Source organism: Zonotrichia albicollis, chromosome 1, assembly GCF_047830755.1.
Source record: "Zonotrichia albicollis isolate bZonAlb1 chromosome 1, bZonAlb1.hap1, whole genome shotgun sequence".
NCBI classification, from domain to species: domain Eukaryota; kingdom Metazoa; phylum Chordata; class Aves; order Passeriformes; family Passerellidae; genus Zonotrichia; species Zonotrichia albicollis.
This window is the reverse complement of record NC_133819.1, coordinates 69720703-69735424: the sequence shown is the minus strand read 5'-3', so window position 1 is coordinate 69735424 and position 14722 is coordinate 69720703. Positions and strand designations below refer to the sequence as shown.

The window sequence follows — 14722 nt, the reverse complement described above, 5'->3', positions numbered from 1 at the left end:
TCAAGTTACAGGATTCACAGACAGTATTTTAATCCCTTCCCTATGGAAAAGCCATTTGAAGCCATCATCAGCAGACCACTACAGGCTGTAGGATGCAGCATAGCCACAACAACACTGAACTTTAAAAATGCTTGCAGTCCATGGCCTGTGTACACAGGAGATGAAGGTAACCACTGACCAATCTGCTAAGATTTTAAACTTTGTATTAGAATTTTTGCTACAGGTGTAGCTTCCAGGAAGCTATGCAACCTCCTGGTCAAGAGGAAAAAGGAAGATACTTTTTGTTACTAGTTTATTTTATGTAAGTCCATCATGCCTCAACAGACACTTTCAAAAGCAGACTTCAGTCAACACTTAAGCCCTTCACACTGATGCACAGTCATGAAACTCAACCGCGTTAAGTATTCCCTAGTCATGTGCCAAGGCAAGAATTTTCCCAGACTCTTGTACCATTGTCTATTCAGTTTGGGATTGTGTGAGTCTGTGTCTGTACATGTAATTCTTGCTCCTGGCAGCCTACTAGAAACATCTCACGCAGCACAATTTTGAGAAATAACGTCATGATTTAGAAAACTGCTGATTCTTTGGAGTTGTGATTGTAGGACACGTAGCAGAGCTTGAGCAAAAGAGAGTTATGGGTAGTGGAGGGGTGTGCTAGACAATTATCACCTGGTAAATCATCCAGCAGGATCCTCCTCACTGAAGAGAAACAATAAACAGATAAAAGTAGAGCTTAGCCGCTTCCCACAGTCCTTCTGCTTTTCTGTGCCACTCAGCCTGACATTTCCACTACAGCTTTTCCCCAGTTTCCAGTACCAATCTCTCACTCCATCAAGTGAACAAATTCAATTTTAGCACTGCATTGATACTTTAATGATACATACCCACTCCTCAAAACAAACCCCAAATCCCACCTTCCCCAAACCACCACCCACCTTTCCATGGATTTCAACAGGAGTAATGTAGATTCTTTATAGCTGCCTATGCTCTCAGCATGACTGCTTACTGTCAATGAAACCTGCTTCACATCAAGTGCATTGTGTGAGGGCACGTCCACAGCTTCCTTCCCAGAAACGTGTCTGCAATAACATCGCAGCTCCATGGCTTGGCCTGGAAGCAGGAACCACACCCTCATTTTGAAAGTAGAGATTTGTGTGCCTGTGTGTAGTTCAGTTAAGAAAGGAAGCAGGAGACTTTTGCCTCACTGCCAGAAACATACTTCTTCTGGCAATCAACTGTGATCTGCAAAATCAGGGGGGCAAGTCAGTAAGCTTTCACTTTTTCCACATTTAATGGGTGCCTCTCCCAGTGCTACACACCTTCTCCTCACCTTTATTCTCCTACCCCTACCACATCAAGGAGAACACATCCACCTCTTTGGGTTCTTTGCTAGCATGTGATCTGAAATACCTTTAACAGGGATATGAAGGTTTTGCAGATCTTTCATGTAAAGAAATAAAACACTTAATCCCAAAATGAGCTTTCCTGACAAATATTTTAGCTAGCAATCTGTAAAGCTAACTTTCAAATTCTAAATTTGCTCCTGGAAAAGAGGATTCCTGAGAAAAAGTCTCAAAAACTTAACTTTTCCTAAAAGCTGTGAAGTTTTGTGAAGTTTTTCAGATGGCATTGTATGACAGTGAAGAAACAAAAATCCATTCCTTCCATTGGCTACAAAAAACATGATCAGACTCTTAGTATTTAACATGTTACATAACTACCTGTACAAAAAATATTTTATTAGTTTTCTGTCAGTAACAAGGGATTATTAGAGAACTTCTTCTGTGGACATAGCTTTATGGAGGACAATCATCATGAGTTCCTACAGCCATGTGAAGCCAGTAGTCCAGATTTCTAAAAATGACAAAGTTGTACAAGTTCTCTCCTCCTTTGTGGAAACCATGTTCACTTTCTCTCCAGGAAACAGGGCTGTCTGCAAAGCCATGCACAGTTAAGGTCAGCCAATGTGCCAGTTTTGGTTCACCAAAATAGCAACTGCAAGCAAGAAGACAAGATAATCAGTGATTATAATGGAATAGGCAGCACATTCAAGTCTACACTATGAAGTAAAACAATCAAAGACACACTTCAGTGAAAAATTATTAACAGTTAAAAAGTTTAGTCCATAATAAATAAACTTGAAAGAAAATATTCAGAACACATTAGGGAACAAAGTAAGATTGACTATCTATTACTCCTATCATAGTTTTATACATGGCAAATCTGCAAGTTGTAGTAATTAGAAAAAGTTCTAAGTTGCAAAGTAGCAGTTCTGACTTTCCTACAGCATGCACTGTCTTTCAGAAAATTGAAAATTTAATGAGAACAATTGCTATCAGGGAAGAAAAAAGACATTGGAGGAAGTAGTCTAAGGCTATGCTTGACACAAATACTTTTACCACCAGAGAGGAAATAGATTATGAACAATCAAAGCCAGATACTATCCACTCCGCATTCGAAAAATGTAGGAGTACCATACAGCCAGTTTCTTAAAAATTCAGATAAAAATCAAAGTCATGACTACATGGCTTTTTCAAATTCAAGGCATTCAAAATTGTCTATTGCATTTTATACTGATGTCAAGCTTCCAGTTAATTTCCTAATTAAAACAGAAGTCTACATTTATGTATTTTGCTATTTATTTACAACTGCAAAGTACTTAAAAGTGATTTCAAATAAGAAGTGTTTAAGTGCTGTAGTAATGTGTTTCTGTCAATCCTTACCACAGCTGCTCCAATAACTGAATAATCTTCTCAGGAATTATAAAGCCTGTGATTGTGCACAAAAAAGCTTTTTCCACCACTGTGTTGGGCTCAGGACAGCAATAGGTTGATAAGAAGCTGGAGGATTTGTTGTCTCTGGAAGAAAAAACAATGAAGTAACTGAAATAAATATGCTTCAAATATTCTATAGGATGTCTTAGTGATCAGAACCTGTACCAAACAAGTAGGATCTATGTATATCATCTAAATTAATGCCAATTAATTAATGACCAAGCAACCAATACAAAAGACCTCATGGTGCTGTGGCTTAACCCTGTAAGCACCCAAACACCACACAGCTGCTCCCTCACTCACTCCCACCTGGAACCAAAAGGGTAATGGGAGAAAATGGTTAAGATAAAGACAATTTAATAAGCAGAGGAAAAGTTCCACACAAAGCAAAGCATGCAAAGGAACTCATTTACTACTTCCCATGGGCAAACAGACGTGCAGGAAGGCAGGGCTTCTGACTGACTTGGGAAGACAAATGCTGCAACTTGGAACACTTCCCACCCATCCTTGCCCCAGCTTTTACTGCCCAGCATGTCACCATATCCCATGATGTGGAATATCCCTGTGTTCAGCTGGGGTCTGCTGTGCTGGCTGGCTTCTCTCCCAGCCTCCTTACTGGCAGGGCCATAGGAGAGACAGGAGGAGTTCCCAGAGGAGACAGAAAGGAGAGACTGTGCAAGCCCTACCCATCAATAGCCGAAACATCCCGTTACCAACACTCTTAGTCACAGATCAACGCACAGCACCACACCAGCTACTGTGAAGAAAATTAACTCTATCCCAGCCCAACCCAGTACATATGGGTACCCCTAAAAACACAGATAAAATCATTTAAGACTTACATAAACATTTAACTACATAAAAGACTCTCGCTTATAAAACAGTGTCTGTCTTAATTTTTATTCGACTATTTCTTAAAATAAATTGTGGTTTTCCTTGCTTAAAACATTTTTAAAGATCAAACAAATTCAAGTACTTACAATCTAACTTGATTCAAGACAGCCCCCAGCCATTCAAAGAGCTCCTCTGTACTGCAGGACTCCTCTGGCTTTCCTTGTAGATCATTACTTTGTAACACTGGACACTGCAAGTCCCTTAAGGTGCTGAATGTTATTTTTGGCTTCAGGGCTTGTATCTGGTTTTTTGAAAAGTATGACATCAATGTTGATCCCTCTGCACCTTAAGAACACAGTACCACAAACAGCTGTTATGAAACCACTAAACAAAAGAAGCAGTGAATACGTGAAACATTTGGATATAAACAAAAAAACACCGTGTGAAACTGCTTGTGTGCTTTCAATCCACAGCAGAACCTTAGAATCTTCAGCTTCCTCATCCTCTTGGAAATAAAAGTTAGTGCAAGATTCAGCAACTTAATACAGCTCAGTAAATTTGCTATCTCACTACAAAGTGTAGATATGCCAATACAAAATTCAAGCAGAATTAACTGCATGAGTAATAAAATGAGCTTTTCAAAAAGATGAACTCAGAGTGTTCCTGAAAAGGAACAGATAAAATAGAGCAGGAATGTCACCTCAGAACAGCATTTTCCCTGAATAATGGAAAAGTGAACATGTGATTAGAGGTTTAAGAACAGATTTATCAATGATGTCAAGAGAAATTCCAGAATAATCTGGAGCATAAGGACTGAAGAGAGAAGAAAGAGGAGAGGCTAAAGAAATCAAAATACATCACCAATGTCGCTTTACTAGAAGAATAAATCCACCCCTGCTCCCCTCTCCCTGATACCTCCTCAATGCAGTATGGCTGTAAGAATTAAATGTACCTTGATGGCCTTGTGGGAAAGCACTAGTAAGAGATCCAAAACAGCAGGTACCGAGACTAAAAAACTAACCTAAGGTGGCATATTTTAAATTCAGAAATATCACCAACTTGCTTTTGAAGCAGGGAGGTAATTGACATGGAATAAATTCTCCTAAATTTCAAATTCCAGATAATATGTGCTATTTCCAAGAAGTAACAATGGCTGTCTAGGAGACCAAGAAATAATGCCTTACTCATGAAAAGCCTAAAGTGCAGAGGAACATCTAGATACCACAGAAAAGGCGTGTGTAAAAGCAGAAATTCAAGAACAGGGTCAGAAAATATGGACTGCCTAAAGTCTACCAGCCATATTTACATCATCAAAGACAATTATTTGGGGGAGTAGAAAAAGGAGAGTTAAGCTCTTTTTTTTTCAGTCATTCTTCAAAAAAAGGTTGTTCCAAAGGGCACAGTGACAAAGACAGTCACTAAATTCTTCTTCATTTAGTATTTTTATAAAGACATATGTAAGTCTGAGGGGTGCCAGAAGAGATGATCTTCCTTACATTCTATTAGCACTTGTCAGCCCAACAGGTTCAAATAATGCATAATTTTGCCCTAGAATTCCTGGTAAAATATAGAAAATCATGCATTTTACATGTCTGCTGCACGTGGGAGCCTCAGCTAGAGCCTTAAATGCAGGAAATCTCAAAGACTACAGTCAGATCCTAACAGAACAATTCCTCTAGCTACAGCACAGCTTTCTATGTTAACAGCAACCAGGCACACCATCAAAGCTTTCCAGAGGCCATTGAATTTCATCCAATAAACATGTAAAATTGTGATAGAAATGACAGCAATAGAAAAAAGATTGTATTGCCTCTGTCATTAAAGACATGAGATGCTCCATATTTCCTTTTCCTGTTCTTCTTGGTGCCAAAACCACATTGTAGGAAAACTGGGTATGAAAACCAAAAATCCTGCAGTGCTGGCCATAGCAAGAAACGCCAGATATCAGCAGGAAGGCTGAAAACAGAACGTTCACAGAGGACACACATTCTCTTGACAAAACACAGCCCATTTTTTCCCTTACAGCAGAATCTACACAATGTCTCATATCTATTAATAAAAACCCATAAAAGTTTTATTTTTGTCAGTACTAAGGAACTAATAGTCTTTTGTGTGTTATGAGCACAAGATTCTTGCACAGAAAGGCATTCAGATTTAACTCCATATTCAGGAAATGATCGACCTGACCTGTTTTGAGGATGTAAGAAAGTGAGGGAGAAAAAAATTGCTATTCTTCCTGAATGCTGTTAGCACGGGCAGCAGCAAACATATGAAAAATAGTGGCCCTAGAGGCATTTTGCTCTCTGTCCAGGGTCAATAAATCCAAGCAAGCTGAGCGTGAAGATCTGCCACCTCAGTTGGATTTATGTCACCATTTATGGTAGCAACAGCCTTCACTGTGACTCTTTCCTGAAGATTACAAGGACGGGAATTGCAAGCCTTTAAACAATTTCTGTATGACAAACAAGGAAGCATCCTTGTCATATGATTAGTACTTAGAAAGGGGGAGGGGAAGCATGAAGGAATAAAATGAAACATGGGACACTCCTAAAGGAGCTTGTAAACAGCTTCTGTTTCTCAGATGAGTTAACTCCTTCCAAGGCTCAGACTTGACCTTAAAGAGCCAGGAAAAATGAATAATACAAAGAGGAGATGGGAAAGCATTCTCAGGGACCTTTCTAATACCCTTTCTCCCTAGTGTGGAGACTCAAAGCAAAACAACACCAAAAGCTACACATTTGTGATGAAGAAAACCATGACACTTGCAGTTTTCACCAGTTCTATGCAAATGCTACATATCCCTACATACAGCCTGTTCTGAGGTAATATAAACAACTGGGGACTTTAAAAAATTTCCCTCAGAGGAGGAAAAATACTTGAGTCCAGAAGAAAAAATAGTGTAATTGGAAAACAGTAAACAAACAGTAGAAGATTATTTGAAACACTAGAGTTTCTTATAGCAACCTTTTACTTGGCTCCAATCTCAAACAAAATTGAGAATAAAGTGATCAAACAGCACTCTGTATTTGGGCACATGGCACATGATGTAAACAGGGAATCTGTACATGTCCTGTAACTACTGAGGAAATCAGAGCTCCTCATCCCAAGTATGTAACTAGATACATAACTTATGTGTATTAATAAAAAAAAAATACAAACCAAAAAAAGAATATTGACAATGGTTACGTATATCACAAATTTATAAACAAGAGGCAGCACCATCAAACCAGCAGTTTTGCCACAAAGCCTGGACAACACAGAGAAAGGAAATGAAGCCACTAATATATCTCCTATGAATCACTGTGGTGCCCCTGAACTGAGATGTTCTGTGCACAGGAAGTAACACCCTCCCCACCCCAAACAAATAAACAAAACAAACAAAAAATCCCACCCATACACTTTTTAATCCAACTTTTTCCTCCACTGAAAATTCATTTGTACAATCACTAGAAAAAAAAACCCAGTAAACTAAAAATATTTGGACTTCATGTCAGTTGCGTTTTAGTTTTGCTGTTGGTTCTTATTTACCTGTATTGTACCAAGCCAGTAGGAAGTCAAATTCTAAAGGTTTCTTTTCTTTCAAGGCCCAAAGCACTCTGTTATGTTTCTTGCTCTCAGGGTGAAAGCCAGCATCAGTCAAGTCAACAGTGATAACTGCAGAAAATACACAATAGCTATTGGTACCCAAGTAAAAAAGAAATTATTATTAAATTAGAAGAGCACAAAGAAAGCAAAGAACATTAAACTTCCTCTTCACATTTGCAGAACCTTTACAAACTATTTGATTATGCAAATATGACTCCCCATTATTTAAATAAATATTCACCTCCTGCAGGCCTTATTTTGATATAATCTGGAACTGCTTCCTCATGACTAGAGGGACAGATTCCTCTTGAAATGGCATTGACAGAAGTCCCTGAACAGTGCCTTAAAAATATGTTGCTAATCAGGCAAGCTATTAGCAGTAAAAAAACCCCTATAATTTCTAACAGTAAGTCTGTCATGTATACAGAATAACACTTTTTCAATAGGTTGTTTTTTTCCTAGGTGAATTGTCCCATGCATAATTTATATTTATTTTTCAAATGGAAATTTAATTATATATTTTGATGATCAGAATGGTAAAATTATGTCCCATTTTGCCAAAATACTTACTAGAGATAACAGAGATAACAAGTTTCCCCTCCTAAAGTTTTTATGTAACTATACCAATCAACTGCTGCAAGTTCCAATTCATTTGAGATGGCACAGTGTTCATGTTTGGGTTTTTTTATTTCCTAAAAAGACAAATTAATAAAATTCACACTCAAGATGTCTCCTCTGCAGATGTTAAAAAATTATGTTTTTCAAGTACTTGGTACATAGAGATCACCACTTTTGATGTGTGAAACACAGAACAATTCTGCCTTTCAAGCTTGCAGCCTTGGGTGAGGCTTTTCACTGATTTTGTACAGTGTACACATTTTAAACACCTCCTTAATCAGTTTAAAATTTTCTAACTTAAATCAGAAGGTATAGACACCATGCAGAGTATGCAAAAATTCTTAAGTACTACATCACTCCAGTAGAAACAGCACAATGAGAACCCTTGAAATTAAAATTTTTATAGAGTACTGAAAAGGTGATGTATTTGTGTCCTTAAAGCTGCTTTACTACTTGGAGAAAAAGTACTTTCTCTCTTCAGGCAGTCCTTGTATTTGCATCTGGAAAAATATAACCTAGACAACAACTAATTGTAGTGAAAGGGAGGAGTCAACAGCCAACAAGGTGCTTCTTAACTAAGCCCTGTTTAAATAAATACTTACTGTATCGCATGACTTTTTTGCCTGAATACCGAGAAGGGCGACCTTGCAGTCCAAGCTCCTCATAAGTGTCCTTATCTACTGACAGAATTAGTTTACCTATAAACAAACCAAATTTTAATATAAATAGTCTTCTACTTGGTTCTCTTTGAAGTCTTTTGAGAACTGTACACCTTTTACAACGTTAGCTTCGGATCAATGGTATTACTAATGTAATGCAGACTCCTTAGTTCCAGTTAAATGGATTACCAGATTAATCCTTAAAAAAAAAAGGTTATAACTCAATTATTCTTTTTTATCAAAGAGGTCTTGTGAACTAGAGTAAGAAAAGCATAATATTACTCCTGAGATACTCATAGCTTTTTTACTGTACTACTCAGTCCGTCTCCATCTTTCCTCCACTCATCCTCTAGCACTTGCTGTGTCATTAGCTGAGCACTACATTGCACAAGGGCCTGATTTAGTAAACATTCATGCTCAACATGCACTGCTCAGCTAAATAAACAAAAGCAGTTCCTCATGTCCAGTGGGACTACTCACACTGAGTAAACTACGCCTGCTAGCGATGAGCTGATCCGTGCTGGAACAACTCTGCTTCTGTGCTCATAACCTAGATCTGGCTGCTGCTGCTTGGTACAGAGCTTCACACAGCAGCTCTCTCCAGCACAGTCCTTGGGTTCCACTGCACAAGGAACAGCACAGAACACAAGTAACGCTGCAGAGGAAGAGTTCAGACAGTGACATCACCAGGAACTGCAACACTGCCTCTGCAATAATTGTGCACAGCTTGTAACATTTGTATCACACAAAATACATCACCATCAAGCATCCATTTTGCCAGGACTGCACTAACAGACATATGAAAGAATTCTTCTGAACAATCTGAATTTACTCATGACCTCATGGGCACCTGTCATATTACAGCTTCTTAGGCTGGAAGGCAGATAGACCAGCTTGTATTTCTATTATATCTTATGTACTGTTAAACAGAAATAAGACAATGTAATTGAAGGTCAAAATAGCTTCATTTTCTCACCTGAGATGTGGGACATTTTATGATGTCTTCTCATAAAACTGTGATGCAATTGAAATAGACTTTTAACATGTTACATAGTTCTCAGGGAATCACAGAATCCTCACAGAATCATCTAACCCAAACAGTTTGGGTTAAAAGGGACAGTAAATATCATCCAATTCCATCCCCTCTACCATGGGCACACACACCTTCCAGGTTCTCAGGAGCCTTCCAGGTTCCAGGGCCTCACCACCCGCAGAGTAAGGGCTTTTTTTCCTTAATATTCAGTCTAAATCTTCCCTCCTCCAGTTTGAATCGATTTCCCACATCCTACTACTAGATGATCAGCAAAAAATTTCATCTATGGTTCTCTTCTCTTTAGGTACAGGCAGGTGCTCTGATTCTTCCCAGAGCCTTCTCTTCTCCATGCTAAACACCCCCAGCTCTCTCAGCCTGTTTTCTTAGGAGAGGTGATCCAGCTCTGTGAGCATCTTTGTGACCTCCTCTGGACTTGTTCCAGCAGGTCCGTGTCCTTCCTGTGCTGGGGACCCAGAGCTGAATGAAGTACCCAAGGTGGGGACTCATGAGAATAAACACTTTCAATTTTATAAGTGTTCCTAAGCAGGGCTGACAACTTTCATTTTGGTACACATTCTGTCTTTAAGACCAGTAGGAAACACGAAGTCAGAATGCAATGTTTTTACAAAGATTGCAATCTTTGTAAAGATTGCAAAACAATTATGTAGCAATTGCAATTATGGCTGAAGCATTGACAATGTGACTATACATAAGTGAAGCTCTTTTATTGTTTCTTAACTTCCTTCAGATGAAATAAATAATTTAATAGCATGAATGAAAAAAAAGAGCTAAAAAAAGTATTTTTTCCAATTCACACATATTTCTAACAAAGTTGGCAGTACAGTAAGCATTATTTTCCAGTTGACATAATTCCAAATAAAAAAAAAACAACCAGAAACAACCCAGACCACAATAGACATGAGTTACTGAAACCAAAACAAGTCTCCCATACCATTTGGTAGCAGAGCTGCAGTATTATCTTGATCAATTTTTGTCTTATAGGCAAGTGCGTAGCATGAACCTTTAACAGTAAAGCAGAAAAACATGAGATTACACAACCTGTAAAGACAGACATGGCAAGATAAACAATTCACTGCAAGACAACCAAACATGACAAACACCATCTGAATCACTCTTGTTTTTTCATCCACTAACTTTCTTCCACCTTCTCAAGCGAAATGGCATTGTTATTAATTTTATAAACCCTCTTCTGGCAATATTTTAAAGGGCCTATAATAGGGATAAAGTTCATAATATGCCCCTATATGAAAACATTTTCTTTCCTTCCACCTGTGACTCTCCCCAGTCATCTAATGGAAAACCCAATTGTTTCCCAGATGTATTTTTATTACCAGTTCACACAAAGACAAGGTGGCTGGGCAGAGGCTGTGTCTTTCTTTGCATCCTCTTTGCTCTTACTGGGTAAGGATGAGCTGTCACAGCTCTCTCAGTGAAATATAAAAAATAAGGAAGCATATTCATATTTTTCTCTGCCCTGCTGTGGAACACAGCTCAGCACAGCTCTGTGTTGAAGTATGAAGGAACAAAAAAGGGAAAAGAAAGATTTCTACAAGAATCTGCATAAAAGTGAGGTGTAGAAGAAACAGGTGTGAGGATACATGGAAGCCCTCTTGATAGCTGGCTTTCAGAACTGAGGTGGAATAGAGAGAAATTTACAAGGAAAAAAATCACAGGAGTTTTGGACCCAGTGGGTGTAAACAAACGTTGTCACACATGACAAAGCAGAAAAAAGCATATGAACAAATTAATGAAGAATTTGCTTAGTACTTTTCCTTTCCTTCATTTAAAACACTTTTCAGAATAAGTACTAATAAGACTACTAAAAATTTTGCTGTGCTATAAAAAAAGTACATTATGGCTGCGTTCATTCTGTTCTGATTTCCTCCTTACCTTTCTTCACGAAAGCATCAATGAATTCATGAGCGACCAATTCATGAATGGGTAAATTCCTCACCAGGTAGTACTCTCCAAAATCTGCAATTGTGCTTTTCAGCACTTCAGGTAGCAGCCCACATTCCGGGATCAAAAAAGACACCTGTTAGGAACATATTTGTAATGTAAATCCTATCCTAAAACCCGTTCTGAATAAAACCCCAACCAAATAAACCAACAGGAAATAGAAAAGAAAACCTCTACTTTTCAAAGATGTATCAGTATGTTATGTCAAAATGAGATGGGAAAAAATGTAATATCAGGCTACTGTCTTTAAAATGTATCAATTTTCACAGTCTCTAGGTACACTAAATACATTTATTTGGTGGTTTGAGGTTTGGTTTCATGTTTTGTGGGGGTTTTTTTCCCTTTTTTTTGAACTATACAATAGCATTTGATGTATTATGGAAAGATGTGATCTTACACAGCATGAGCTAACAAAAGATCTCGTTTCACATCATTACACATCTTAGCTTGGCGTCGCACTGGGACACTCCTTCAGCCCTTGCTGGAGCACTTGTTGAAGCAGCTGTAACTAAAAATGTAGGCTAAGCATTTCTGTAATCTTAGTGGAAAAGCAAAGACCAAAGTAGAATCTTCAATTTACCTTTTGCTTAAAAGCTTCCCCATATATTTTCCAAAGACCAAGAGAACCCTGAAGTCTGGCAGACCAGGGAAAACAAGGTAATATCTGGCAAGTAATACATGGCAAGTATGAAGCTTCCAAAGGTCTGTCTCCTTGCTCCCCCCTCTGCTCCTCAAAAAACTTCTTTCCCAAAGCTCTTGGAGAACAGGTGTGTATCTCCCTTAGCACACGTGCTCAAGACAAGTAAGGGCTGACAAAGGAGCTGCCTTCCACACCGGTAGAAAGTTTCTGATTAGCTGCTAAAAATGTCTCAGAAGTCAGAAACAGCTAATAATTAGCCCACAGAGTTCCAGGGTATGAGAAGGGGGTTATGAGACAGGGTCCTGCCTGATTGCTGCAAAATGTGGAATACTACAAATCTTCTTAAGGAAGGATGTTCTTTGATGTTTGGCCTTTGTACACTTTCAAGCCTAATCAACAAGAAGGGAGATTTAATCCACGAAACAAGAGTACAGCTAACAAGCTTTAAGTGAAGTCCAGGTTTTTTTGTTAACGTTTAGGGCTGGACGTGTTTCAGTGATCTCAGACCCAGGGTGAGCTTAACAAAGCTCGGGGAGAAGCTGTTATGTACCACTGACAGCGGGCACAAAGAACACAGCATTCAGAGGCCACAAAGACATTTGGCAGAGCTCCCAAAAGAAGTAAGAAACTTAATAAACCCAGCAACTCTGCTGAATCAGCTCTGAGAGGATAAAAGGCAATTGCGGCAGGTGGAGAACGCGGCCACCGACCCCAGAAACCCCCCGACTCCTAAGCAGAGAAATACTGAGCATGTGGATTAATTAGCATGGGAGACTCATCAACCAACAGAAGATAGAATACTAATTAATAAGAGAACTATGTAACTTGTAGCCAATGAACTCTAATTCCTTTGTTTGCTAAAATGTATAAACAGTGAAAAGTTTTGATAGGTGGTGTGCTTGACTTGCGGAAACCTCCGCCTTGCGCCCTGCCGGAGTACACGATGTCTCCTTTCTAAACCGGACCCTGCGCCTGTGTTTAGAGAGCTCCTAAAACCGGCACCACCTCTGCTCCTCCGGCCCGCCCGCTCCTTCGCTCCTGGAGGAAGGAAGGAGTTTGTTTCTCCCATGCTGAGCGAGACCACGAACAAAAAGCGGGGCGAATTTGCTTTTTTTTTTTTTTCCTCTCCCCAAAAATGAGGTGCGCAGGCAAGGACGGAGGAGCCCCCACGGAACACCGAGCCTGGCGCGAGCGGGGCACCGGCAACGCTGCCCTGGAGCTGCCGACGGGCAGAACGCCCGGGACGGGCGGCGTGGCCAGCTCCGACCCTTCCCTTCCCTTCCCTTCCCTTCCCTTCCCTTCCCTTCCCTTCCCGCCTCCCTGAGGGGTCCCGCCGAGGCCCGGGCCCCGCGCTCGCGCCACTCACGCGGCAGCTGTAGGCGTGGTCCCGCACGTGCGCCGCGTGCCGCGAGCGCGGGTGGCGCGCGTGGCCGCGCTCGCACACCAGCAGGTGCCGCGGCGCGCGCCCGAGCTGCGCCGGCAGCATCCCGGATCCCGCCCGCCTTCCTCCTCCTCCTCCGCCGCCGGCCGGGAGCCGCCACACGCGGCGGGGAGGGCCGGGAAGGGGCCGTGCAGTGAGGTCACGTCCGCTGGCTCCGGCGGCGCTTCCGCTGTGGTAGTTGCGATGCCCCTGTTGTCGCTGTCTCCGGTGCCCGGCCCAGCGCCGGTGGCCGCTCGGGGCTCTCGGTCCCTGCGGGCTCTGAGCAGCCCCGGCACGGATCGGACACCGCCCCCGTACGGGCTGGGTGTGCATCCGCTGGGTGCGCGGTGGTTTAAGCACGGCGGTGATTCAGTGCCCGGAGGGAGCTGGAGAGGGACCTTTTCCAAGAGCCTGGAGTGACAGGACAAGGGGCAGTGGCTTCAAACTGAAAGAGCGTAGGGTTAGATAAGATATTGAGATTAAATTCTTTACTGTGAGGGTGCTGAGGCACTGGAACAGCTTGCCCAGAGAAGCTGTGGATGCCCCATCCCTGGGAGTGTTCAAAGCCAGGTTGGACAGAGCTTTGAGCAACCCGGTGTAGTGGAAGGTGTGTAGAGGGGATGGAGCTGGATGAGCTTTGCTGTCCCTTCCAGCCCCACCGTTCCCTGGGCCAGGCACGGGGGCTGCACTGCCGGGCCCCTCTCGGGACGCTCTGCTTGGATGAGCCGGCCCCGCACAGGAGCCACGGAGCGCGACCCGGCCTGGCTGGGCTGTGCTGTCTCACCGCTCCTTCTACACCGTCTATGTCTCACACAAAACATGCATGTATATCACACACAAAAGTTCCGGCTTTCCCGCCCTCCTGCAGTGTTTCTTTTGCCCGTCCCCTGGCTTCGTGGCTTCCAATTTAATTTAAAATGGCACCGAGCAACTTTCTGGGTAGCTGCCGCTTCTGCGGCCAGCGCAGTCGCTGTGTGCAGCGCTTCTGGCTCGTTGGGCTGGCTCAGCCCCCCTTGTTTCAGGGCACGATCTTTCCGAGTGCCCCTGTGCTGCAGGGACACCGGGACAGCGCTGCTGCTCCGAGCCCGGAGCTTTGTGCCCGCACCGAGGGGAAGCCGCGCCTCGGGAGCTCAGCGGCTGCTAACGGGCTGGATGCTGCACTGCCCGTATAAATCAGAT

General features: G+C 41.7%; 1 protein-coding gene across 1 annotated transcript; it reads right to left on the bottom strand.

The window, feature by feature from the left end:
• Positions 1-1718: 1718 nt before the first annotated feature.
• On the bottom strand, positions 1719-13891 carry RPP40 (ribonuclease P/MRP subunit p40). The gene is made up of 8 exons (XM_074544222.1): positions 13490-13891; positions 11415-11559; positions 10456-10524; positions 8414-8509; positions 7137-7262; positions 3755-3953; positions 2724-2858; positions 1719-1995 (listed from the first exon to the last, which is right to left on the bottom strand). Exons 1-8 carry the CDS (start codon positions 13874-13876, stop codon positions 1797-1799), a joined length of 1356 nt encoding a protein of 451 aa, XP_074400323.1. The 5' UTR covers positions 13877-13891; the 3' UTR covers positions 1719-1796.
• Between the last annotated feature and the right edge of the window lie 831 nt (positions 13892-14722).